General features: G+C 55.5%; 2 protein-coding genes across 3 annotated transcripts; both read left to right on the top strand.

The window, feature by feature from the left end:
- Positions 1 to 1,056: 1,056 nt before the first annotated feature.
- PKM (pyruvate kinase M1/2) lies at positions 1,057 to 19,232 on the top strand. Of its 2 annotated transcripts, XM_084293502.1 has the most exons (11): positions 1,057 to 1,189; positions 5,825 to 5,994; positions 6,406 to 6,497; positions 8,750 to 8,881; positions 9,102 to 9,288; positions 10,089 to 10,359; positions 10,598 to 10,748; positions 11,576 to 11,728; positions 14,835 to 15,001; positions 17,972 to 18,153; positions 18,449 to 19,232. In XM_084293502.1, the coding sequence occupies exons 2-11, from the start codon at positions 5,844 to 5,846 to the stop codon at positions 18,553 to 18,555; spliced, it is 1,593 nt and encodes a 530-aa protein (XP_084149628.1). In that variant the 5' UTR covers positions 1,057 to 1,189; positions 5,825 to 5,843; the 3' UTR covers positions 18,556 to 19,232. The 2 variants fall into 2 exon arrangements, with proteins under 2 accessions (XP_084149628.1, XP_084149627.1); XM_084293501.1 differs by lacking the exons at positions 1,057 to 1,189; positions 14,835 to 15,001 and adding an exon at positions 15,510 to 15,676.
- Positions 19,233 to 19,636: 404 nt separating this feature from the next.
- GRAMD2A (GRAM domain containing 2A) lies at positions 19,637 to 26,776 on the top strand (the record flags this gene model as incomplete). The annotated part of the gene is made up of 10 exons (XM_084293582.1): positions 19,637 to 19,764; positions 19,852 to 19,900; positions 21,694 to 21,766; positions 21,844 to 21,947; positions 22,695 to 22,793; positions 23,745 to 23,816; positions 24,882 to 24,944; positions 26,255 to 26,408; positions 26,481 to 26,580; positions 26,665 to 26,776. Exons 1-10 carry the CDS (start codon positions 19,661 to 19,663, stop codon positions 26,774 to 26,776), a joined length of 930 nt encoding a protein of 309 aa, XP_084149708.1. The 5' UTR covers positions 19,637 to 19,660.
- Between the last annotated feature and the right edge of the window lie 398 nt (positions 26,777 to 27,174).

The raw sequence follows: 27,174 nt of genomic DNA on the forward strand, positions 1-27,174 counted from the left end.
GCCACCACCTTGGACTTTACCCCAGGTGCCACCTGGCGCTGGGCATGTGAGGAAGGTGGCAGGACACGTGGGACGGGGATGTGCCACCCCAGGAGTAAGTTTTGTCCCCATATCTGTGTTTCCGCCAGGGTGAGTGGGGTCAAAGCACCCCGTGGGGACAGGTGGCTTGTCCCCAGTGGTGGCACTGCTGTCCCATGGGGACAAGGAGCTGGCAGAGGGGACGCAAGGGGTGGGCACCATGAACATGGCACTGTCCCCATCCTGGTCCCCAAATGTCCCCTCCTTTGGGGCTAACAGAAGAGCAGGGGACGCTCCCTCAGGACTCCCAAGCCCAGCAGTGACAATGGTGTCACCACCTTCCAAAGCCACCCCCAAAATTCCTCTTATTGGCCAAAACAGCCAAATGGCTCAATTTCTGCATGCTACATTGAGGTTTGGTGGAAAACGGGGCCAAAAAGCAGCATTTTGGTGCCCCCCCCAAGGGCCACTGAGATTTTTGGGCGCTCAGGCCCGGTGCGTAACTCGAGACTCCTATTTTTGTCCCCAAGCATCTATTTTTGTCCCCAGACCACAGCGCTGGCAGCACAGGGGATGGCCTGTGCCCCCCGCTGCCTCCATCTCCTGCGGGGTGCTGCGGCGTGTAGGGCACCACGCGGGACCCAGCCGCGTGGGCACCTGCCCTTTTTTTCCCCAGAATGCCTGTTTTGCCCCCAAAACTTGGGGACAACCATAAGGACAACCGGGGGACACCGCGGGGTGGCCAGGGGGGCGGAGGGAGGCACCACACGGTGCCCCCCGCCCGCCCAGCGCCCCTGCAGGTACCGCGGGCAGGGGGCGCGGGGGGGGTGAATTAAGGGGCGCGGCCCCTTTAAGAGCGGCGCGGCTCCTTTAAGAGCGGCGCGGCCCCTTTAAGAGCGGCGGCCACTCTCCTCCGGCGTGCCCGCCTGCTGCGCCGCCGCCTGATTGGCTGCGGGGCGCGTGAGTCGCCTCACTCCTCAACCGCAGCTTGCGCTTCCGCCGGAAAAAGTAGTCCCCGCTTCTCCCCCGCGGCGCGAAGCCGGCGGAGGGATCCGTGGGGGCGGTGCTGCGGCCGGGATCACCTTGGCGGCGCGGCCGGGCCACGCGCAGAGGAGCGGCGGCTCTCGGGCAGGACGGGAGCGGTGCTTGGCGGCGGGAGCGGCACCAGGAGGTAACGGCGGCCCCGGACAGGGAAGGAAGGGGCGGTGGGCGGGCACCGGGGGCCGCCGCCATCCCCGGTGCCCGTGCCGAGGCCGGGGGGCTCCCCGCGGGGCCGGCCGTTAGCGATGAGCGGCCGTTAGGGGGGTGCGGCCGTTAGCGGGGAGCGGTCCCTGAGGGGCGCGAGGCCCCGCGTGTCCCTGGCGGGGAGCCCGGCCTCGCGCCGCCGCCCTGAGCCGCTCCCTGCCCCCGGGCGCTGAGGCAGAGCCGCGGCAACACTCGTGTCGGCGGCCGCGGGCCCTTCCCATTGCCTCCTGCCCCCCCCTGTCCCCGGCTGTTTGCTCCGGGGGCCGCTTCGCACCGAGTTTGGGGTAAGGGGGGGGGGGTGCGGGCACTGGGACCCCCTCGGCTGCCTCCCCCCGAGCGGTAGAAGCAGCAGGCGAGGGTTGGGGCGTGCTCAGGGCTGGCCTCGGCGCTACCCGGCCGGCAGCCCCGGGGATGCGCTCAGGGGAGCTGCCGGGATGCCGGTGATTAACGCGCCGGGAAGCGGCCCCCCCGTGCTGCAAGGACGGCTCCTGACGGCAGCTGGCACCGGCACCCGAGGGCTGGGCTGGGCCGGGCCGGGCTGGGCGGCGAGGAGCTGCTCGGGTTGCCTCAGTGCCTCCGGGGAAGCTCGAGGGCTGCTTGTGCAACCCGTAAGGGCTGAGCTAAAACCCCCCCCACCGTCCTAAGCACGTTTTTGTGCCCAGTTTTCAAAGCAGAACTTCAGCTTAAGTATTTCTAGGAAGGAGCCCGCACGTGGTGCTGTGAGAGCGCTAGGTGTGCTCGAGGGAGGGACAGCCCTGCGGTTGCGGTTCGGTGGCCCCATGTGCCATGCTGCTGCGGCCGGCTTAAAAACAGTCTTCTCTTTCAGCACAGGGAGCTCTGCTGCCGGCCAGGTGTTGGACGCCGTGATTCAGGGCAAAACCCTGCCCCGAAACTTTGCTTTCACTCGAAAGCACTCTTCCTGCTGCTGGCGGAGACCGCAGCGCCGCATCCAGGCCTCCCACCCGAGCCGTCTGTTTTTTCCCAACTAAACACACGTTTTTATTAAAACCTTGAATTTATCGCCGTTAGCTGGAGCACCACAAAGCCGGCGTTAATTCCCCTTCCGTGCCCCGAGCTGGTAATTCAATTTAACACAGACAAAATGTTCCTCTGGCTGAGCGGGCGGGCCGGGCCACGTGCTAATCCTTTATCTCCCTGCGTCCCCGGCTGGGGCTGGCCCTAAGGGCAGCCGGTGGCTGCTGGGAGGGGGCCGGGGTGGCTGCAGCGTGCTGTGATGGCCGGCACGTAGGGAATGGGGCTGCAGTACCCTGCTGCTGCCACTGCCAGACCCTGCGCACAACATCTCCATCCCCAGCCCGCTCACACGGTTGGGCGGTGTGTGGCTGGGGGAGTCGAGTTTCCACCCCCAACTATGCATACATTTAAAGGAAAAAAAGGCCCTTTTTTTGTCATGTTAAAAAGCTTTCAGCTTGATAGCGGGGAGGTTTGATTTGTGCTGGTGTGCTGGAGGTTTGATTTGTGCTGGTGTGGCTGGAGGGCTTCTCGGCCTGTGTTGGAGCACGGCAAAGTGAAGTTGGTAGGTGTGTCTGCTCCGGCTGTATCCTCTAGATAAGTTCTTCCTTGTCACCAGCAAACATCTGATAGTCACCTCTACTGATTTATGGTGCTTTAAGCCTGCTGTGTACCTTTGCCCTCTGGGGAAGGCAGGCACAGCCAAGCCGTACGTGGCTCTGACAGCTCACCCACCAGCACACGGGGAGAGCACCAGTGTCACCCAGCACTGTTTGGGCGAGAGTGTCCTTCCCAGTCCCAGCACCCAGCTTACTGCAGCCTGACCCGTGGCAGAGCTGCAGGCATGCTTGGGGTTGCATCCGGCCTCCAAAAGCCTCGCATTTTGGGAGGCATCCCATGGTTGCGTAAGGATGTGGCGTGGCATCCTGCTGCAGCTGGGAGTTGTCCTTCCCTGGAAGAGGAACTGACCCTGTTAAAAGCCTGTTTTGCCACAGAAATTGATTTTTATTGCAGCTGAGACCCTGAAGCAGGGAAACATCTCTGCCCGGCGTGGCGGTGGTTAACACCAGCCCTGCAAAGTCACACTTCCCTCTGTTGCAGGCTGAGATAAGGGGGTTGCAGCGGGGATTGCCGCTCTGCGCAGCCTCTGCTTTCTTCCTCCCCTGGGGCAGGGCTGGAGATGCCGTAGACGTAACGTTTCTTGCTGCCGACCGCAGGATGAGCCGGCTCCACTTAGTCACCTTGCTGCTGAAACCGGGCACGCCGACCTCAAACGGTCCCGGCTTTCTAGAACGTTCAACGGCAAGGGAGGCACCAGCCATCTTTGGTGCACCCTGCCTGGAGCACGGACAGCTCTCAATCAGCGTGGGGATTTATCAGTTGTGCCCCGAGGAAGGAAATGAGATTTATCCAGGGAATCAGGCTTTGCAGGGTATTACTTTCCCCCTTCCATGCTCTGCTCAGACGGAGTGCACGGTGCCTTCAGGTGTCCGTGAAGTCCTGGTTTCCCATTGCTTTTTATTAAATGCCAGACATTCCTGCCAGGTTTATAAAACTGGTCCTTCCAGGAGAATTCAGTAGATGCTTTGTGAATGTGTGGTAAAGGGAGGCAGGAGGAAGTATAAAAAACAGAAACTTGCTGGTAGCAGGCAGATGAGGTTTTGTGTTTTTTTTTTTTTTTTTTTTTCTGCTGCGTTTCTGCTCTCACCCTCAACCAAGGCCCCAGCACCGCAGTTCTTCTGATCTCCCTGGGTTTGCAGGAAAATCTTGGAAAGGGGATTCTGACTCAAGGCAATTTCACTTTCCCTTTTAGTAAATTTGTAAAGCCTTTGGGGGTTAAAAAAAAATTAGCATTACAAATGGTTCGAGTGGGTGGGGGACTTCCAGGAGACAGGAGCTGCTTATGAAACAGGCAGAGCTCCTCCACGTGTTCTCAGAAAGTTGCACCAGTGGTGCTCTGGGTGCAGCCTGTCTCATCTTCCTCCACATCCTCTTTGGAGGTGCACGGAGGCCGTTTCCCAGCAGAGCCTCTCTGCTCGTGCCTGGCGCTGTCAGACAGGTGCTCCGGGATGCGGCAGCAGCAGTTAGAGGGCTGAAACACAGTGTTCAGGTCTGACCAGCGGGCATTCCCGTAATAATGTGACTTTGTCGAAGCTTTTTATGTGGGCAGGCTTTCTTGTTCTGACTGCAGTGAATCAGCAGGTTCTGGCAGGGCTGAGGTGAAGGACGCTTGCCAGGACAAATTATGGTTTTCGCTGGCCTGTCTCCTCGCTCTGCTCGGCGAGGCGATGAGGCGGGGGTGACTCAGGGCTGACTGCGAGAGGATCCGCACGTAGGTGGGGAGGGAGGGAGGGGGGAAGGGAGGGAGGGCCTGGCAGCACAGCGCTGCAGCGGGGTCTCTGGGGACCTCCCTGCCCCTGCCTTAGCAGCACAATTTCATTCTTCCGTAGAGCTGTCAGCTTCCTAGTGCCCTGCTTCAAAGCTGGAGGCCCTGGGCTAGCTGGCATGCACAGCGAGCACCATTTTGTGTGCTTGGGGCAGGCAGAAAACCCCATGTTGCTCAGTGAAGCCTCACATCACACATTTGCCGACAGCTTTTTCAATACAGAGGTGGTAAAATACTTCTCCAGGTGGTAGCACCATCAGAGGAAGCAGCTGAGCCTTGCCCAGCCAGGCCGTCTTTTACCTGGGTGTGAAAGCAGAAGGAAGATGGGAGGTAGAAGAGGACATGGTTGTGAATGGGATGCACTCCTATCACAGCAGACATCTGTGAGATTCAGTTTAGCTTTCTTGTGTGACGGGGACCTTCCCCACTCTTCTGGGGATGCTGTTGTACTGTACAAGCCAGCAGGCAGAGCTCACAGTTTGTTATCCCCAAAATAACCAGTCTCTGAGCCCTGCGGTGGCTTTCTGCCACCCTGGGTGAGGGTGAACAGAGGGGGCGGGAGCAGCCATATGGTGTCTTTGGTTCAAAGAGAGACCTTGAGGAGGATGTTATTGAGGAGGATGTTAAAGGAGTCTTCAGTCTTTTCCATGTTCTCTGCCACGGTGTTGTGTTTAATCAACTCAAGTCTACTTATCTGTGCAGGCTGAAGGACGGGTGTTAAGCTTAGGTGGACCCTGCTGTGATTAGGTGCGTCCCTGCAGAAGATTGCCTGCGTAGAGCACCTCTGCGGCCATGCTAGCAGCGAGCTGCCACGGCCCCCCCTTGGGGTGGGCACCGCAGCTGAGGCTTGTAGGAGAGAGGACTTGAGAGCTGGGAGGGAGGAGGCAGAACGCTGCCTGTGTGCTGAAGTGCTTGAATTTTGTTGCGTTGTGTAGCTCCAGGGGAAGACTGGCAATGAAGAGAAGCTATGAAGGGAACTTCTGCATAGAAGGCAGGTGAGCTTTGGGTGGTCTATGTGGGGAATGACATTTAAATAGAAGTGTGTCTTGCCTGTATCTGAGACTCTCAAGTAGGAACATAAAGATAGTCTGACCCAGTAGCAGCTTTCTTGTTACCTCCATATTCATCACGTGGGTGTGTTGGTGTCTCTGACGAGCGAGTGTGGGTGATCCCTAAACCTGGCAAGGCTTTCTTCTCTTCCAGACAAAAGACTCCAGTAACGATGTCGAAGCACCACGATGCGGGGACTGCTTTCATCCAGACCCAGCAGCTCCATGCTGCCATGGCGGACACCTTCCTGGAGCACATGTGCCGCCTGGACATCGACTCCGAGCCAACCATTGCGAGGAACACCGGCATCATCTGTACCATCGGTAGGTGGTTCCTAGATAACAGGGAGCTGCAGCTCTCCGCAGCAAATAAGCTGCGAACCCCTGTGCCGGTGAAACTCGCTGCGGAAATTGTGGGACGACTTGAGCCTTTATCCCTTGCCAAGGCTGGCTCCGTGTGTTGAAACAGCACGACTTTCCCATGCCTGCCCAACCCGTAGCATTGCTAGGAGTGGATCCAGTAGCCAGGGAAGTCTGGACTGGTTGGGTTCAAATGCACTCCCAAAGGCAAGTTAAAACAACGCTTGCTGCTGTAGAAATGAGCTGTTTCGGCGTTGAGCAAGTCTGTATCCACCATACCTTACTTATCCCTTCCACATGAAACGGTCTTGACGTCTGTGGGTTATCTCATTATTTTTTTATAAAGTTAATATTCCAACTGCTTCCTTCTTCCAGGCCCAGCCTCCCGCTCCGTGGAGAAGCTGAAGGAAATGATTAAATCTGGAATGAACGTTGCCCGCCTCAACTTCTCTCACGGCACCCACGAGGTAAGGGTGTGGGCTGAGCTGATGCTGCCCTGAGCAGGTCCTTATGTGTGTCTGCTGACCCCTTCCCTTGTGGAAGAGGATACGAAGGGAAGCCCAGCCTGCTCCAGAGCAGCTCTAATCATGTGGCAAGACAAGACTGAGCTCTGCCTTTGGGGAAAGCATGCCAGATGTAAATACTGAACCTGTGAGGCTGCTAGTAACACCTTAGTGTGCTTTCCAAGCCTTTTTGGAAGCAGATCAGGTTGGTTCCACACCCTTCTGTGCACCCACCTGTACCTGGGAGCCAGGTAGCTGATGTTAGACGTGTGTGCCAGCTGCTCGCTGTGAGGTCCTTCACTTCTTCCTCATGCCCTGCTGCTCACTTCACAAGGCTGCTGCTCCTCAGTTAATTGCAGAAGCCGAGAACTATTTCACGGTGCTGGGCACCTCAGCAGGAGTACACAACTGTCCTGTTGATCCTGCTTTATTGCTGGGGGCTTTGCAAGCCGGTGATCAATGAATGACCTTGTCTTAAATGAAAACTATTAGCGATTTGGAGTCACGACTGTGCCCATTTGGAGGAGTTGAACTCCTGAGTTTGCTTGGCTAACCAGCTGCTCGGGTTGTGCTCCTGGTGGTCATAAGGCTAGCACCATGGTATGCGGGTCTTGGGGCGATAAACTTATAAGAATAAGGTCAAAAGAAATCAACACTGCGGCCGACGAGCCCTTATTGATAAAAATAGATGACATCCTTAGCGATGCTGGGGGAGCCAAGGATCCCATTCCAGCTTGCCTCGAATGCTGCCCTGAGTGTTGAGGCTGCGTTTTCTCACTGGCTGCCCTCCAGCTTTCAAAATGTCAAACAGTAACCAAGTGACAGCTGTAGGTGGCTTTGCTTACTGAACCAGGAGCTTTGAGGTGCGTAATAGCTCGGCCTGTCACCCTTGTGGCCTTTAAAGGCCACAGGGCACTGTAGAAACCAAAAGGTCTGGTGCTTAGCTGTGGACAGCCATTGGACCTTGACTCAATTAAATACTGAGTTTTACACAGTGCTGCTCCTGTGGCTTGTGTGCTTGTTAGCTGGGATGAAGGACAGGGAGTGTGGCTTGGTTTTGGGTGAAGTCCCTTCTAATTCTGTGTTTCGTAGAGATGAGGTTAGGTGACAGTAGAATTCGTCTTGCTGTCATCTCTTGTTTAGTCTGACTGTCAAGTGTAGCCAGGCTAAGTTTGTGTTCCCTGCTGCTCCTCTGAAGCACTCAATTATTCAGTGAATTCAGGGGTTTTCATGTGCTGTATGTGTTTCAGTTGCAGTGTTTACCCTAAAACACTCAATAGGGCTTAAATTACCAACTTCAAGCCCCAGCACCTGGCTGCAGTTGTTTTATAGAGGAAGTTGGCTTTTACTTCATCTGTCTGCATTCCTGTTCGGCGTATGTCATTCTTCAGGAAGTCAGCCTGCCTAGGAGGCACTCATTGATCTGTATCAAAAGCAAATAAATTCCAGGTGACTAGGGCCAGATAAACCTAATGGCGCTGTACGGGCACATGGAAGGATCGGGGGCCTCCTCAGTCTCAGCTTGCACACTTGATCAGTAAATACCTTAATTTTTCCTTCTTCTAAAGAGCTAGCTGTGGCATATCTCTGGCTGAGGGCATGCAGGCCAACTTGAGCACAGCCTGTTCCTGCCCTACCTTGCTGGTGCTGGATTCTGGTTGTGAGGCAGGTTATTATGGGGGCAGTCGCATGTTTCCGGGTGAGCCAGGCAATACACTGTCAGCCCGTGGCACAGAGAGGTAAAAGGGCATTTCTTATCTTTAAAAGTCTGTCAAGTGTTGCATCACTCTGTCAAGGTTATCTCTAATCTTGTTTAAACTAGAAAGTAAATTGACCTGCTGATTATCTGAAGCTCATTCAGGGTAGTTGAGGTGGAATTTCCTCACAAAAGTGTCTGAAACCAGTGGTATTAGCAGGATGTGAGCATGTGAAAGGGTTTTGAAGCCTGGTGCACGGTGCTGGAGTCCTGAACTTCCGTCTGATATTGCTTTAGCACTTGAAATGAAATGCAAATACGTACATGGATAATATCCTCTGAGTAAATCCCTTATCCGTCTGGAAGATTTAGGCCGGAGCTGTAAAAACGTTCGTTCATCTGCCTGACAGTGGAATCCTAGGCCTGGTCATGCTGCTGTTCTGCTATGTTGAATGGTAGCTTGGGCAGTTTTTGGGGTGCACAGTGGTAGATTAAAGTTTCCATCTCTTTCCCTTGCCAGTATCATGAGGGCACAATCAAGAACGTGCGAGAAGCTACAGAGAGCTTTGCCTCTGATCCTATCACCTACAGACCTGTGGCTATTGCACTGGATACCAAGGGACCTGAAATCCGAACTGGACTCATCAAGGGAGTAAGTTCATTTTTTTTTTTCTACCCTTTTCAGTGCATAAGACTACATAATGCTATTCCTGTGTCCTGCTTTCCCCAGACAAATGATGTTTTGTGCGAACAAAATAACTGTGTGCATTATCTGGCATTTGTACCAAAAGTTAGGATGAAGTGCTGCAAGCTGGGAGGCAGTTGGGTGCCTGTTTGTGCTGGTTTTGCTGAAAATGTGTGTTTTGACACAGAGTGGCACAGCAGAAGTGGAACTCAAGAAGGGTGCAGCTCTTAAAGTGACCCTGGATGATGCCTTCATGGAGAAATGCGATGAGAACGTGCTGTGGCTGGACTACAAGAATCTTACCAAGGTTGTAGAAGTTGGCAGCAAAATCTACGTGGATGATGGTCTCATTTCCTTGCTGGTTAAGGAGAAAGGTGTGTAACAGCCCTTCCAGGATTTGCTAGCTCTGCCTGTTTGCTCTTTCCTAAGAACCTCTTTGACTTTTCTTTCAGCAACTGTTGCTTAACTTGCAGTTCTACGTTAAAGAAAGGAACGCTTTGCAGCTAGGCTTAATGCTGTAGCAAGACTTTGAGCAAAACTATCTCTGCTTCAAGTGTAGCAAGCTTTCAGTCACTAACTTGAACAGGGTTTCACCAGACTGATCTGAAACTCTTCAGAGGTACATGTGTGGGGGGTGTACCTGTGCTTGTAATGTACACCTGCTCATGCAGGCTATTTCAATTTTTTATGCAGGATTTAATATTTTATAATAAACACCAAGTTTTGTAGCTGCAGATGGAACTAGCTTTACTGGTAATGTTGGGGCAAGGTGAGTTCCACACCACTCCCTTGGTGGTAGTGCATAAACTGCTCCAGCCTGGAGGTGTTGCCTCCAATCCCAGAGGGTGCAGGAGCGTGGAGGTGAGGCTCTTGGGTACTCCATTTAGTGTTATGGGGTGCCTACATGCAGGAATGCAGCCTGGCAGCCCCACTCCTGCAGGGAACAAATGGCATCTTCCCCCAGAGCAGCACAGAAGTGGTTTTGAACTGCTCTGCTGTGCTTCTGTGGGTGAACTGAAGTTCCTATGTTCCATGAGACTACTGAAGAGAGCAGTGGTGTGCTTTTATTGCATCGATGCTGTTAGTGCTGCGGTTCTCAGGCAGGTGGTGGTGTGGGACCTGGCAGTGAGGAGCTTGCTGGTAAACACTGACTGTGGGAGCACTTCTGTTCCAGGCAAGGACTATGTCATGACCGAGATCGAGAACGGTGGCATGCTCGGCAGCAAGAAAGGCGTGAACCTCCCTGGTGCTGCAGTCGACCTGCCTGCCGTCTCTGAAAAGGACATTCAGGACCTGAAATTCGGTGTGGAGCAGAATGTGGACATGGTGTTTGCGTCCTTCATCCGTAAAGCTGCTGATGTCCATGCTGTCAGGAAGGTGCTAGGGGAAAAGGGAAAGAACATCAAGATCATCAGCAAGATTGAGAACCACGAGGGTGTGCGCAGGTGAGCGATCAACTTGTGCTCCTCTTGATTAGGTTTTGCATAGCTTTGTAAACTGTCTGCTTCCTATGGTCTTGTTTTTTTCCTCTTACTGCGGTGTTACAAGTTACCAAAATGGCACCTGGAAGGGCAGAGTGCCCATAGCATTGCAGTACAGTGCTCCCTTTCGGAAGTGGGAGGACAGAACAGGCGGTCTGCCCTCAGAACAACAGGGATAATGAGCCTCTTCTCTCGCTGCCAGGTTTGATGAGATCATGGAGGCCAGCGATGGCATTATGGTGGCCCGTGGTGACCTGGGAATTGAGATCCCTGCTGAGAAAGTTTTCCTTGCCCAGAAGATGATGATTGGGCGCTGCAACAGGGCTGGCAAACCCATCATCTGTGCCACTCAGGTACGTGAAACACAAAGCTAGCTCCTAACTGCCAGAGTGTCTGTGGGTCTGGCAGGGCAGGAGTGTCAGTAGCTGTCACCCCATGCTGTGGGGGGTGGGCTGGGGGCACATCCTCAATGGCATTTGGTAGAGGGTAAGGAACCAAGAGCAAAGAGGCATTGCAGTGGCTGAATAGCTCATCTTGAAGCACTTACTTAAAGATTTGTTTATGTACTCCAGCAAGGTTGTAGGAACTCTTGCAAGGGATGTGGCAACTCTGAGCAAGTTGCACTCACACTGCTGCATCAGAAGGAAACGGGGGGGAAAAAACAAGTCACCTTAGCCTGGGAGCTGCCACTCCTCAGCTTTGTGCATTCCAGTAGGGATCATGAACAAATAGTTTTCAGACAGTTTTCATGTGCTGGCAGAGCTCACTTCTGAGCTGTGCTTCCTCTGTGCATGCTGCAGCCAGGGGAGAGCTGAGCACCTGAGGAAGACAAGAGCTGGCCAGCCTGTGATAGCAATATGTGGAGTTGCACCAGCTTCTGGGAGAAGTGGGTAGGAAGAGCTCTGCTCAGGAGCAGTCTGATTTCACACTTCAGTACAGGTGCTGACATTAGCAGCTGTACTAAGGTTGAGCCTCTAGATAACCTATATAAAAAGAGGAACATCTTGCCTTAGATAAGGATTACTGTAGTTGGTGCAGACCTACTGTTGACCTGGTTTTAGATGAAAAAACAACAACCCATGACCCCAAACAACATCCTCGATGCTATCAGTCAAGCATCTTGTGAAAAAGCAGCTGATTCCTTTCCTGGTGCCCTGACTTTGGGCTTGTTCTCCTGCAGATGCTGGAAAGCATGATCAAGAAACCTCGCCCAACCCGTGCTGAGGGCAGTGACGTTGCCAATGCTGTCCTGGACGGAGCAGACTGCATCATGCTGTCCGGAGAGACTGCCAAGGGAGACTACCCGCTGGAGGCTGTGCGCATGCAGCATGCTGTGAGTAGTGCTCTGGGTGGGAGCCCAGCCCGCAGGTGGAGGTGGCAGCACGCTGTCTTTGATCTGAGCCTGCATCTGAAGATCTAAATGTGTCTGGTGCTAGGTGGCAGCACCTAGCAGTGTGAACCAGCCATTTTTTGGTTCATGCTCCCTCTGTGGGGTTTCCTTTACTGTAGCATGGTCCTAAGGGGCCTGAAACCTCACAAGGTGTGCTGCATGCTACTGCCAGGCAGAGCTGAGAACTGCTTTGCAGTGCTCTGAGTTCTAAAACTTTATTTTCCTCACACTAATTTTGACTTAAGACCAAGGTCAAGTTTTCTTGCTGTTACCTTGGTATAGGTTTCTTCAAAGGCCCTGTTTTAGTATGTTAAATTCCTTAAACTTCTCCAAGGTCAGAAAGCTGCTTAAGCAGTTTATCTCTAGATACTGAAAAGTATCAGCTAACTCCTCTGGGTTGTGGGAGGGAATAAGGGAGGCTGGTGAGTCTGATTTACAGCACTGTTGCATTTGGCACCTGGTGCTTTTGGTGGGGGGTATATTTGTTGCATGACTACTGACAGCACCATATTTTTACATGCCTGAACTGCCAGAAACCTCTGCTCTGCTTCAAGTTCACCCAGCTTGTGTTTCAGTTGATAAAAAGCGTGATGCCAAGTATCTAGAGGTACTGGTTCTCCCCAGTTACCAGTGCTGTGAATCACAGCAGCTTCACCTGCAGTTCAGGTTATATAGATTAATAAACCAAGTGATTCCTTGTGTTTGCAGTGCATTAACTAAATACCTTTTTATCTGGCCAGTATGGAGTGGTGTTTTTTTGCACATGGCAGATACAAAATACGACCTGATGAACACTGGGCAGTGACTGCTGGCCGAATTCTAACCTAAAAAGTTCTTCCTCAGCTTTTCACACCTAAATTGTGGTAGCTGACTTCCTACCAAGATTTGGAAACTTGCTGCAGCAAATTGTGGCATTAAAGCTTCAACACAGGCAGGTTGCGCTCTACTTGTAGTGTGAGCCCAGTACCCACTGCCTGTGCTCCCCTCTTCTGCGGACCCAAGAGTGACAGTGTTCGTTCTGCCAGGCCCCCAGAGAAATGTGGAAGGTTTTACCCTAATACTTCCATCTGAAATGGCCAGGCAGTCACAGTACAAAGAGAGCACCTTGCCTCAGGCATGGAGTAGCTCTTCTGTATGTTGTCTGGTCTCAAGCTGGTCTAGGCTCATAGTTTGCTTACCCAGCCCTGCCACAGGAGTATTTCAGGTAAAGCTTTGTCCCTAAGGAGATGCAGACAGCAAACGTGGGCTGTGACACTGAAAACAAGCGGAATTTACTTCATAGTGCCATTGCACCTCTGTCTCAGTGACTTGACCTGCCTATGCCAGTGGTTTGTGGGGTTGCTGCAGTGGTTTCAAGTAGCAATCACTTTCTAGCGAACTTCCCAGAAGTGAGCTTCCTGTTCCCTGGCTGGCATCTCCGTGACAAAAACAATTGCCTTGAGTTTGGTAGCAAGTTTCCAAATATTGGGCAGGCCATTTCCTACTTGTGGGATTGGGCTTCCTTCCAATCCCAGGTCATGATCCACGATTGCCTTAGTCTTCAAGTGCTGCCCTGGCCGTTTGACAGGACCAGGGTGTACAATGCTCTTCTGCTTCCCTTTCTCCCACTTCTACCCCCTATCTGTGCCCGCATGCCAACTGCAAATCCTGTATCCATTTCCATGCAAATAGAGCCAGGTTTGATGTGGAGTTGAATTGCTGTGCCCTTCTGTAGCCATTGTCAGAGCAGGCACACATACACACACATTCTAACTCTGCAGACAGGGGCTGTAGGCTTCCTGCTGAACTTGGCCTCACTCTGCATGTTGTGCAAAGCTGCCTGCCTCTGGACCAGGAGCTGACGACGTGCTGCCTGGCTGCCAGCGCTTGCGTTTGAGTAAGTGTTGTGAGGTGGACATGCACATCCTATTTACCGAACAGAAACGTGAAGCTGGTGGTAACAAAACTGACTGCTTCCCAACTGGGGTTGGCACTGCACTCCTGCCTGTCACGTGTGCAGTTATATTTAGCCATAAGACACTTAACTGCTTTGGCTTAAACAGTTATCTGTGGAAGAGGGATAATTCCCAGCACCATGAAAAGTAATCCATTAACACTAAAGTAGCAAAATTCTTATTTGGAAAGGGTCTAACTAGAAAGCTTTCATGACAATGGCACTACAGTCTCTGCTTAAACATCAACTTGTCATGCTTTGTGTAGCAGCTGTTCAGCTTTGGGAGTAACTGAATGAAGTTGTCCTTGAAAAGATGATCAGCCTTTGCATGCTTTTCTAGTCTCCGCAAGCCTTCTTTATTGGGTTGTCAAGGGCAAGTGTGGCCTTCTGAGATGAGAATTGTCCTTAAATGTGAGCAGTTCTCAGCACAGCGGGATGAATAATTTACTGAGCTTGTTGCAAATGCTTAGTCAGTGACCAGAAAGCCCTTCTTTGTGCACCTCTGGTCTGAATCTGGCACTACACAAATTCCCCTAGCATATGTGGTGTGACAGCCCTGTAAGGAAGGCTTGTTTCTGTTGTTCCTCTCTTACTGAAAGAAGTTGGTATAGCACTGGGAGGTAAAACTTTATTGGCTCTGAACTTAAACAAAGCTGGGAGGGAGCCCATCTCCCCTTTCTGGGGGTGAGGTAGGAAACCAGTTGCTCACCTGTTGGCTCAGAGTACGAAGGGGGCACGAACAGCTGCAAGGAGTACTCTAGAGGCATTGTGGGCAAGGAAGTAAAAACAAGCACCTGCAGCAAAGTGTATTCTGAATTGGCTTGCTCTGCTCCTTGATCCAAATTACAGCCAGAATGCTGCCTTTGAAGGCCTAGTGCACAGGGCCCCCAGATAAATGGTGTGGTGGAGCAGCCTGTGCAGCTGTGGTGTGGTAGACAGAACTGCATTCAACTAACTCAAAACCTGAGAGCCAATGAGTGTTTCACAGCCTGTCCTTTAGTATCCTCTTGCATGCATTACTATGAAAATTAAGTAAATTAACGTGATCTCATGTTACTCTGGTCTACCTTTCCTTTTCTTTCCTCTTTTCTCCTTCCTTCTTACTCGGGCCTGCAGATCGCTCGTGAGGCTGAGGCCGCAATGTTTCATCGTCAGCTGTTCGAAGAAATTTTCCGCCTCAATGTAAACAACAGGGACCCTGCTGATGCCATGGCAGTAGGCGCAGTGGAGGCTTCTTTTAAGTGCTTAGCTGCAGCTCTGATAGTTCTGACCGAGTCCGGCAGGTAGGGCTCAGAGCGGGGAGAGATTTAGGGCTCTGTAAGGTAACTGATGCTCATTCCCAGCATGTGGGTTAGGTGCTCAGAGTGCAAACACGTGCTTTATGACAGTTGTTTCAGGCAATAAAATCACGCTCCATGCTAACACTGCAAACATTCAGCAAGCAGCATGCAGCTCTGCTGTCAGCTGCACACACCCGCAGGGCAGGACTCAGGTAGGTAGGAGCAGAGCAAGAGTGCCTGGCAGTTGGGCATGGATGTCACCTGAGTGTGGGCTCGGCGGGGTGAGGTGCCTCCAATCCAGAAGAGAAATCTTGAGAATCAAAGGGTTCCTTGGCTGGGGTGGTGACCCCATCACCACAGCACACTGAGATGAATTTGGGCTAATTGGCGACTCTTCTGAATGTCAGCAGCTGGCAGCATTCGCTTGCTGACTGAGCACCTCGCCTTGCCCTGTGCTGGCCCGTGTGACTGATGTGAGTGTTGTCTTCCCGGACGCGTGTTGCTCTTGTAGATTGCCCGCGAGGCCGAGGCCGCCATCTTTCACAGGCAGTTGTTTGAGGAACTGCGTCGTCTGACCTCCCTGAACTGCGATCCCACTGAGGCTGCTGCTGTTGGCGCTGTGGAAGCGTCCTTCAAGTGCTGCAGCGGGGCCATTATTGTCCTCACCAAGTCTGGAAGGTAGGAGGCGACAGGTTCCCTCAGGTCACGCGGACATCGTGACCGGGTGGGGGAAGGAGACGTGCAAAAAGAGCGCTTTGAAAGCCCAGAGCTGTAATGGTGAAGCACCGGTTTTGGCAGCGACTCAGAGCCCGGGCTGCCTGTCTGCAGTGCCAGTTCCTCAGGAGATGGGCAGACATCTCAGACATCCGCACATACGCAAGCAGCAAGTTCCTGAGCCTGCCCCTGCCAGTGTGGCACCAGCACCAGGCCCTGCCTCCTCTTCCTGTTCTGCGCGGCATCTCTGCCAGGAATGCTGGCTGGAAGAGTAGAGGGAAAATAAGAGTTGCAGCTTCATTCAGATGTCTTAGCAAGGAAAGCAAGGAATTGTCAAGTTAGCTCTAAGACAAAAGTTCAGTGGAAACAGATTTTTTATTATTACTATTTTTAATCAAGGCCTTAGCCTTTCAATGTATCATCCAAACTAGAGGTCCCTTGCTGAACCTTCCGGGCATCAGCACAGCTTGCCTAAGCCCTGGGGCGAAGAGGGAGTGTGAAAGTGTTGCAAGTTTCCTTCCTCATGCCTGCCTGCGAGTAGCCTCGCTGTAAGAGGCGGGCACCCAGCAGCCAAGTGCCTGCCTGCATGGTGAGGTTAGCTCAGTGCCTTGGCTGCAGGTGAGCTGCATAGCAGGGATTTCTGTCCAGCGATGGTGACAACTTCTGCGTAGAGACTCACTCTTCCAGTTGTGGAGAGGAAGCAAAGTAGAGAGCTGCAGCCTTGCTGTGATCAGCCCTTCCAGCTAGAGGAACCAGGCTGCCCCATGTTCAAAGCGCATTGGACCATAAGTCTGAGGCTGCTTTCTGGAAGAGTCTGAATTTGGAACAGAGCTGGTGCTGTGGCAGAGATGTGACAGTGTGCATTGCTGAGCACGGTCTACCTGAAGAACCAGACCATCAGTGAATTCTCCGTAAAGTTACAGCTTAAAATGATTTGAAGCAGCTACTTTCTGGAGAGATGAAGAACTACTGAGTTTCTGGATACTCCTGTACTTCTAAAGTTTCTTTGTAAAAGGTTCCAGTCTTACACTTGACCTTTTTGAAAAGACTTGAACTCTGATATTTGAATATTTTTAGCCTTGGATTCTGTTACAGCTTTTGAGTACCTGGGTCCCATAGAGTTACCAGGCAGCTCATTGGTCAGTGTGGGAAGGATTGTCTGAGAGCTGGCACGTGTGACTGGGCGCTTCAAGCAGGCTGCTGCCTATTTCCGAGCAGTGGTCTTTGAATCAGAGCATTGCTGAGCTTGGCTCTGGGAAATGAGGTCGCAAAAGCTAGCGAAGCTGCTGGCATGCTTGTCGGAACCATGGAGCTCTAAATGTCCTGGCCTCGCAGCTTTAACCTCATTTTTGCAGGTGCCTTCTGTAAGCAAGCAGTGCCCAAGGAAGGGCGAGCTGCAGTCCCCACCCAGAGCGTGCTGTTTGCCGTGTTAAGGCATTCGTGTCCCTACCCGGGGCTGGCAGCAGTTCCTCTTGGAGAGGAACCTGGCAGCTGCCTGGCTCCCCTGGTGTATGGGGCCCCCATTTTGGGGTGAGAGGCACTTGTCTGCATGGCCTACAGAGGGGCATCGCTTTGTTTCTGGCTGGGTGGGAGTACAAATGTACGGGGTTGTGTGTTGGCTGCCACACCTCTGGGATCAAGTGATCGGTGTAGTCAAACCCGTTTCTGGGGCAGCTCTGCTTTTCCCTGACACAGTTTCCCCTGTAGCAATGCTTCTGAAAGCATCCTCCCTGGCAAGCTTTGGATAGCGCTGCTGGCGCAGGCGCTTGCCATCCCATAAAGCGGGAGCTCATCAAAACAGCAGGAACTTGCAGGGACCCCACTGAGATGCCAAGGGCTGCTTGCAGAGGCCGGAATAAATGGCTCCTAGCCACCTTCACATAGCAACCGAGACAAATAACTGCTTGTTTTCAGGACCAAAACGTGCAGATGGCACAGCCAGATCTTGGAGGTGAGGCCATCTCCCTCCCCAAGACTGGAGTAGGGTCTGTTGCCTTCTGGTGTTGATCCACCCAGTTGCTAAATTTGGAAATCACTTGAGCATCAAGCTCTGTTGGTAGAGCTCTTGCAAAACACTGTGCCAGCATCCCTCTGGTCATCCCCAGCACGGTTTTGGGGCTGCAAAGAGGAGGACGGGCAGTTTGCTCCTGGTGCTGGAGTGGAGGTGCCCCATGGGTTGAACAGGGGCTCCCTCAAGTAAGTGCTCCGGGGCAGCCGTAACGCGATGCTTCACCTCGTGCCCGCTGTCCTTCCTTGCAGGTCAGCGCACCTGGTGTCCCGGTACCGCCCGCGGGCTCCCATCATCGCTGTCACCCGCAATGACCAGACGGCGCGCCAGGCCCACCTCTACCGGGGCATCTTCCCCGTGCTGTGCAAAGAGCCCGCCCATGACGCCTGGGCAGAGGATGTGGATCTCCGCGTGAACCTGGGCATGAATGTTGGTGAGTGGCACTGCTCCCACCTCGGCTTTCCCAGTCTGGGGTTACCCTGAGCCCAGAGTGGCTGCTGTGGGGACCCTCATTTTGGGGAAGCTGCCCATTGGGAAATGGGGGCCAGCGGTTGCATAAGCGCATTGCATCTAACTGGGAAGTGGGACGGGTTTCATCATGGCAGCCTTTAAATAGCATCCAGCAGAGATCCAGCTTTGTTTCAACAAGCACATGAAGGGGGGTGATGCTCTCCTTGCTGCGTGGAGCCCCTGAGCCCTGACATCTTCCTCCTCTCCTCTTCCCCTAGGCAAAGCGCGTGGATTCTTCAAGACCGGCGACCTGGTGGTCGTGCTGACCGGCTGGCGCCCCGGCTCTGGCTACACCAACACCATGCGGGTGGTGCCCGTTCCCTGAAGCGCCGCCAAGACCAGCACCGTCTTCCTTCCCCCCGCTCCCCCTCCCCGTGCATTAGGCCAGCAGTCGCTTGCGATGTTCTCCTTGTCTCTAGAGTCAGATTTAGGTTGCTCCACACCACCGAGTGCAGCAGCAGGGGGAAGAAACCTTCCGTCACTACCGATACTTGAAGTGTTTAGTTTTTTTCCACCCTCTCCCCGTAGTTTCTCTGTCGGAGCAGGTTCGGGAGGGTCCTGCATGCTGATGGGACTCTGCTCCTCCACCTCCCCGTAGCCTAGTGCCTGTCCTCAGGGTGTGCCGTGCCTCTCCTTGCCCCCGCGGTGGGTGATGGGGAAGGGAACAGGCGCGGTGTGGTGAACGGTTCCGCTGTAACACTCCGCAGCTCCCCTGCATTGTGCCCGCAGCACCATCAGCACCCTCCGGTGACGCAGTTTGGTCCCCATATCCATGGGGTCAGGGCGGTTTGGGCAAACCCCAAAACCCCCTCCCACCCCATGCTGGGGTCCCACTGCTGTTCATCCCCATGGGGGGACTGGAGGCTGCAGCAGGGTCCTGGGTGCGCTTCCCTCGCCGTGTCACATCTGCGTGTGTCGTCGCCTTCCCCCAGTGTCCCTGTCCGTGTGTCCGGGGCCGTGGGCGCAGCCGCGCGCGTCAATAAAGAGCTGAGCACCCCTGCACCGCCCGCCTCCTGCTGCAGCAACTAGGCCGGGCGGGCCCTTTAAGGGGCGGGGCGGGCGGGAAAGGGGCGGGGCTACACCTGAAGGAGGCGGGGTTATACAAGACTCCGCCTACTCTAAGCAGGCGGGCGGAGCGCGCGTGTGAGGCGATGCGGGGTGCGGCGGCCAATGGGGGCGCGGGGCGGAGCGGCGGGCAGCCAATGGGCGGGCGGCGTGGCGCCGCGAGGCAGCGACGGCGCCGGGCAGCGCGGGGCGGCCGCGCAGGTGGGGGCCGGGGCTGGGACCGGGGCCGGGGCCGGGGCCGGGGGGCGGGCGGCGGGGGCCGGGGTTCGGGGTCCGGCGGGGCCGCGCTCGCCCCGGGACGGGGGTGGGGGGGGGCGGCGGGGGCCCCGCAGCGCTCAGCGCCTCCCCCCCGCAGCGCCGCGCCCATGCACGAGAAGGCGGCGCCCCCGCGGAGCCCCGAGCCCATGCCCGGCCGCCACCAGCTGCAGGCAGCGCGCGGCCACCGCAGCCTGGAGTCCCTGGACGGCAGGTGAGGGCCGGGGGGGAGGGCACCGGGATCCTTCCCCCGTCCCCGTCCCTGTCCCCCCCGCTCAGCCGGTGTCGCCTTGTCGCGCAGCCTCGAGGCCCTGAAGGACGAGGACATCAAGAAATGCCCCCGGGAAGCGGTGAGTCCCGCCCCTCGGTGCCTGCCCCGGGGCCTCGGGCTCCGGCCCTGGGCTGCGGGAGCTGAAAGCGAAGCAGCAGCGGCTGCGCCTGGCTCACGGGGAGCCACGAGCTGCCCTGAAAACATTTTGGGGGTTTTATGCAGAGCCAAGTAGAAAGCTGAAAGTTTGACTGTAAGCGAATTAATTCACTTCGAATTGAGCCCGTTTGGTTGCTCAAATCTCATCAGAGGTAGAACTTCTCACCCACGGGAAAAGAAAGGAGTGGAGGAGCCCTCTCCCCGCTGGGCTTTACGGCTCCAGAAGCAGCTCAGGCAGGGCACGAGCAGCAGCCGGGGCCCTGTCCCCACGCAGCAGCTCCCGGTGCTGGGAGCAGGGCAGCTCTCGGCCGTGGGGCCATGGCAGTGAAGCCGGAGCCGCTCCAGCTGGCGGCGTGACGCAGGAGATCATCCCGGGTAATCCAAAGCCTCCCTGCGAGCGGGAGGACATCTGGAGCACCAGCAGCCCCGTGCCCGGGCTCCAGGAGCAAGGAGAAGCTCCTCAATGCAGCAGGACCCTGGGGCTGGCACCGGGGTTGCCCCGCGTAGTGGGGTATTGCTGTGTCGGGACGGGGCAATGAGCTGCCCCTGCTTGCTCCTAATCCCATCTTTTATTTTTAATTTTTTTGAGGGCCCGGGTGTGTTTTCTTCGGAAATGAGCCCAGCCTTGCTGGGAGCCTGCCTCGCTCGGGGCTTTCTCAGGAGAGCGGGCGGCCTGTCCCACTTCTGCCTCGCCTCCTGCGCTTGGCAGGGAGCAGGCGCGTTGCTGCCCGCACCCGGCGAGGACGTTCCCCATCCCGCTGCGCCGGAGCGGATATATTTAGCAAAATATTTTGCCGATTATTCAGAGGCATCTGGGAGGATTCTGAGCGCCGGGCAGGCCGCCAGGCAGCTGGGTGCTTCTCCCGAGATGGCAACGGGTTTGTGCTGGGACTGGAGGTGCTTTGTGGGCTGAAGAGACATCCAGGGGTGGCTTGGTCCTTTTCCTCACCCCTAAAAGCCCCGAGATGCTCCCACCGATGCCCACCGCCAGCCTGGTGGCTCTCTGGAGGGTGCCTGAGCCGCCCCCAGGTGATGCTGAGCCTTGATCCTCTTAAACCCCAGCTCATCCAGTGACAAGGTGCGCGGGGCAGGGGTGACCTTGTTGCAGGAGGGCTGTGCTGGATTTCTCCGTGTCCTGGGAAAGCATCTCCTCCCTCGTGCGTTTGCCCTGGATTTCAGCTGTGCCGGCGGAGGGACAGGGGTAAAAATCTGCCCGCACAGCCTCAGAGGAGCAACTGAGCGGATGTAACGTGAAGAGCTGAGCTCCTGCCGCGCGTTTACCTGCTGTTTAGCATTATTTAACCACCGTGTCAAGGCGCAAACTGCTGCCGAGCCGCACATCGAGGAGGCACCGGGACTATAAGCAGCGGGATGGCGCGGCGCGACAGGCGCAAAGCAAGTGACATCGTGCCCTGCATTGGGGGCAGCTGGCACGGAGGGAGAATCCACTGGGCAAAATAAACGGGCTGCAGATGAGCTCAGTGGAAAACTGTCCTAGGAGAAACATGGGCGTTTCCTTAGATAAACTCTTGGTGGAAATGTTTTTGGGAGGGCGGTGTTTGCTGTTGCGGACCCTCCTGAGTCCCTTACCCCTGTGGTGCCGGGTCCTGATGTCCCCAGCCCGATGCATCTGCAATTTGCAAATTTGCGAAAAACCCAGCAGGGTGGGTTCGGGTCTCCTCTTTATCGGGTAATTTTGCTCTGTTCCCTTTGCAGGCCGCCAGCAAGTACAACTCGCAGTACCACAAGCTGTTCAAGGACATCCCGACGGAGGAGAGCGTGCTGAAAGGTGGGCAGCGTGGTGAGGGAGGGTGGTGAGGGGCTGAGGGGTTCTGGCACCCAGCCTGACCCTGCTCTGCCTTGCAGTTTGCTCCTGTGCACTCCAGAGGGACATCCTCATCCAGGGACGGCTTTACATCTCCCCCAACTGGCTCTGCTTCTACGCGAACCTTTTCGGGAAGGACATCAAGGTAACGCAGTGCCTGGGTGCAGGGTGCCCCGCGTGTCCCTTGCCCTGTCCCAAACAGCTCTCCCAGCAGCCTGCTTATCCCTTCCCACACCCAAGTGCCACCAGAATTGCCTTCAGAAGCCTCCGATGCAGCGGGGAGAGCTGCCTGCATCGAGCCCAGCTCTGCCTCTTCCGATAACCTGCAGGATCCGCCTTGGGAAAACAAATACTGGTTGGGTGTAAAATTCCCCAATGCAAAACCTCATAAAAGCCGCAATGGTGTCTGAAGGAAGATCAAAGGTTTCCAGAGGATTCGGGAAGAGATTTGCATCTCTCTTCACTTCTCTGCTTGATTTACAGCCTGACGTTCCCCAGTTAACGTTGTGGCTGACGGGGATCTTTGGGAGAAGTGACTTCCTTCAAAGCCGGGCTGAAGGGCTGAATTATTTATATTGGCAGCTTTAAACAAATGTATCTGATGGAAGCGAGGTGCTGCACTTCCAAAGCTCAGCACGTTTCGATGGAGTTATTCTGCCACAGATTGCAGCCTGCCTCGTTTTTAACCTTGTGTGCAGGACCTCTTGCAACGAGCCTTAAGGACTCACTGTGTTTGTGTTGGACGATGCCTTCCCTGCATCCTCACTGTTTTCATTGAGCAGAAATCGGCTCCAAGCTGAGCTTAACGCTGGGGGGTTGCCACGACCTTTAACGAAGACAAAGCCATCTGGGGGCAACGCTAAATCCCCTCGCCCTGTGTTTTCCCCTCCAGGTCGTCATCCCGGTGGTCTCCGTCCAGCTCATCAAAAAGCACAAGACGGCGCGGCTGCTGCCCAACGGCCTGGCCATCACCACCACCGCCAGCAGGAAGGTAACGGGCCCTCCCCGGGGTCCCTGCGGTATTTTTGGGGGGGATGGAGGCCTCACATTGCCGGCTGAAGCTGCGGGCTGCTTGGGGAGTGAGCACAGCTCTTCGTGCTGGCGGCCGGCCAGGGCAAACACTGCAGCTCAGCTTTTGTTCCTGAATTTCACTTTGTTTCTGGCCGAAGCAAACCCCAAGCAAAACCCGGCCGAGCCTGGCAAATCCCTGCCAGGCTCGAGTAAAACCTTTAAACTTCTTAAACCCGAGGAGGGGATGGGGTTTGGGCCACAATACAGCCTAAGCTGGCGGAGAACTTGGTTAATGGGCTGAGGCTGAGCTGTGGTTGAGCTTTTAAAATGCGCTGCTTGTTTTCTGCTGAAATGTGCTGACGTAGTCCTGCTCAGTGCTCCGAGTCCTTGCCTGCCAAGGCTGCTGCTCGTGGCAACGTTACGCGGATGGCATTTTAGCAGGGGGTAGCACAAGGCAGGATTTGGGCGTTTAGATCCATCTGCCCTTTGCAGCCGTCCTGGCTGCGCCGTGCATCGCGTGGGCTCTGTGTGTTGGACCGAGCCGCGGTCTGGGGGATGCTCTCGGTCGCTCCCGACCCCGTTCTCCTCCACCACGTCCTGCTCAGAGCCCATGGGGACAGCAGCCGAGCAAAACTGGCCCTGAAAAATCTGCTCCGTGTTTTAGCAGGCAGCAAAAATAGCTGCAGGGAAAAACTCAGGGAGATAAATACCTGGGGGAGGGCAGGGGGACGCAGCTCCCAGAGGGGGAAGATTCAAGGGCAGGACGTCTCTGCCTGGCACTGTGTTTGGAGAACCGGTGCTCCAGCAAACCCCGGGCAGCAGAAATTGTTTGGCCACGTCGGACTGCTTTTGGAGGAAGATTTAATCCAGGCTTGGGCTGGTGGGAGACCTCTCCCACCTTCTTCTCTCTCATCTTCTCTCTGTTTTTCAGTACATCTTTGTGTCGTTGATCTCCCGCGACAGCGTGTACGATGTCCTGCGGAGAGTCTGCACGCACCTGCAGGTACCCCCTGCCACGTCCCCCTGTCCCTGTCCTGTGTCTTGGTGTCACGCTGGCTGTGTCCTGCTTTGGGACGTGCTGCTGAGCATCACGGGGCCAGACCCGCTCTCAGCATCCCAGCAGGACAGAGCCTGTCCCTGTCACGTGGGTGTCACGGAGGTGTCCTGTCCCCGTGAGCCACCAGGGACCTGTTCTGGGTCACAGATGAGTGGGGCAGAGCCTGCAGTTTCTCCTCTCGCTTTCCCAGGGTGTGTAGATGCAGTATTTATAATCTGGTAGCAGTACTCGTTCTGCCAGTATGCGCATCGCTGCCTTTTCCCCAGATCTTCTAAAGTTTGTTGGGGGGTGGGAAATGCTATAAAATAAAATAAAAACCTGAATTGAAAAGCCTGAGGTGGGGAAGAAATCCATCAGTCCTCGGGCTGGAGGTGAGCATTACCACGTATCTCCTTCTCTCTGCCTTTGAAGTGTGTGGGAAGTGGTGCTGGAGCCATTCCTGCCCGGATGGGTGTCCCCTGGGACAGCAATTTGGGTGACTCAGCCCCATCCCTGACCCAGTGGGACACAGCAGCTCTGCCCCCGAAACTGCTCTGTGGGTATTTATCCAGTGGAAATACTGGTTTGCTGTTAAGAAACATTTTACAGGTTGTGTGCTGCCAGCAGCCCTGTGTGATTTCCCAAATACGAGATTTCTCAGGGTAGCTTTTCACCTGGTGGATGAAAAGTTGTGGGATACCTGTTGCTGAAACGTGCCCAGCTCTGCCCTAATGATCTGTTTTTCCCCCTTCTCTTCTGGTTCATCCCCTCTGCCTGGCTGGGACCCTTTGCAGTTCCTTGTTTCTTGGGTTTTGGGTGTGGTGGTTTGTTTTTCTTTTTTTTTTTTTTTGGAAATGGGAAGCAACCCCATCAGATGCTTGTGAGTTTTAAAGCAGCTCATCTTCATTGACCCGCTGGTGAACCAGTCGAAAACCTCAAAATCTCATTTTGTAACCCCAGCTGGAGCAGGGAGAGGGGTGGCAGGCTGTGAGAGGAAGGTGGGTCGTAACGCCCGTCTTGTTCTCCCTCCAGGTTTCGAGTAAGAAGAGCTTGAGCTTGAAGGAGTTCACGGAGGAGCCTGATGCCGTGTCCCTGGTAAGGCTTGGGGCTCACCCACAGCTCTGTCAGAGCCCAGGGCAGTGCAGGAGCAATCTGTCGTGATGGGGCAGAAATGGCTTTAAAAAAAAAAGAGTCAAGTGACAGATTTGGGAAGTCTGCAGCAGAACAGCAGCCACCGGCACAGCCAGCCGCTCCCTGGGGGTTGTTTATAGCCATAAAATTCTGACTGAAGTGCAAAACGCTTCTCAGCTCTCACTGCGACCTCTGAAACTGATGCAGCTCCCAGCTGCGAACACCGATAACGCTTTGGGAATGTGATTGGATTACCCCGAAAAAAGAAAGTGTTTTTTTTTTCCTGTTCTGGCTGGTCCTCAGGGAGCTGCTGGCTGGAAGTGCCCGGTGGCTGTGGCAGCGTTGTGCTGGTTCTGCATAGCTTCAGGAGCACGGTGACACTGCTGTGCTGGGCTGTGCTGGGGCTGCTGGTCCGGACCATCGGCGTTTTACCCACATGTGCTGGACCAGGAGGTGACAAGTGGGGTGTCTGCTGTGTCTTGGTAGCCCTCTGTGCCCAAAAGCAAGGGCTGTGCTGGTCCCTGGCCCAGCAGGAGGCAGGCAAAGGGGCTGTGATGTGAGAGGCAGGCTGGTGACAAGGACAACGCGAGCTCCGAGCCAGGCGGTAGGCGAGGGGGACGAACTGTTTGGTGCCCTCCCCGGCGTCTCTTGGCACCGACTGCAGTTTTGGCTGGGAGTGGGTTTTCCGCCGAGCCTGCGATAAGCTGTGCGGCGTCTGTGTAATTTTTCTGTCAAAACATTTGGAAAAGCGAGCGCGTTTCTGCGGCGCGCAGCTCGGGAGGAGCTGTGGGCGCGCGGAGAGGTCTGGCAGGTGTGTGGTGGGCGAGAGCTCGGCTGGCAGCTCGGAGAGCAGCGCAAAGGTCCTCGACTGCACAGGGGAACAGCCCTCGGGTGTTTTAAATGCAGGTCTAAAGACGAGGGCAGTGCCGTGTCCTCTGCTGGACGTGCTCAGGAGGCTGCTGTGGTGCCAGCAGCTCCGCAGTAAACGTGGTGGAGATGTCCCAAAACTTTCCCTAGCCAAAGCTTGGGGAGTTCATTGCTCCATGGTGAGGCCACGGGTACGCAGCTGGGAGCTGCATGGGGCATCCCAGGGGTTGAAGGTGTTTTTCCAGGCGTGACTTGGGGCTGGCAGCAATCTTCTGGTGCTTCCAAGGGACCTTTGTCCCCGTGAAGGCCATCACGATGGCGCATTGGATGTGGCTGTGCTCAGTGGAGCTGTGTGAGGGTTCGGGTGTGGATCCGGCCCCCTCAGCACGACCGGTTCCTCCCCACAGGAGGTGATCGTCCCCGAGGGCAAGTGGAGGAAGGTGTCGCCTGCCTCGCTCTCCCTGTCCCTGCCGGACGCCGACTACCAGTGCATCCACCGGGCCTCCGTCAGCAGCCTCAGCGCCAAGGAGAGCTTCACCTCCGAGGAGCCCCTGGCCTCAGGTGAGGGCTGCGCCCGGCCGGGGACGCGGCGTGGGAGGAGGCGCAGAAACTGACTCTCGGTTTGCGTTGCAGAAAGTGCAATAAACATGGAGGAGGAGCTGGAGGTGGAGCAGAGCTGCGTGGCGGAGCTGAGACCCTCCGACTACCAGCTCCTGAAGATCTTCATCGTGCTGTAAGTGCACTGCAGGCGGCCGTGCTCTGGGGAGGATGGGGCACGTGGGGTGTGCTCGAGCACTGGTGCTTGTTCCTCTCCCAGGATCTGCCTCCTGGTCGTGTCCTCCTCCTACCTTGCGTTCCGCATCTTCCGCCTGGAGCAGCAGCTCTGCTCCCTGAACCGGGACTACCTCTCCCGCGGGCACAGGAGGTGAGCACCCTCGGGGCAGCGCGAGCACCACAGATGGGGATATTTTTGGGAGGCGGGTTGAGCTCACCCCGTCTCACCCCGCTCTCTGCCTGCAGGTGACCGTCACCCCCAGCACAGGACGAGGACCAGACGGTAGCACTTTGTGTACAGGGCCAGCATGGCTGTGGCATCCCTCCAGAGGGCACCGGTGCCGTCTTCCAGCCGAACCCCGCGCCTCGCACGCGGCCCGGCTTCCCCTCAGCCGGTAACACGGGACCAAACACCTCTCCTCCTGCCTCCTGCTCCCCGCAGGACTGCCCGGCCGGCTCGCGGCCGCGGGTGCCAACTCCCCCTACCACTACGAACCCCTTTTCTCCCCGGGACGCCGACGTGCCCTAGCACCGGATGATGGCTCGGGGAGGG

The sequence above is a fragment of the Netta rufina genome (assembly GCF_964035555.1).
Source record: "Netta rufina genome assembly, chromosome: 11".
NCBI lineage: Eukaryota > Metazoa > Chordata > Aves > Anseriformes > Anatidae > Netta > Netta rufina.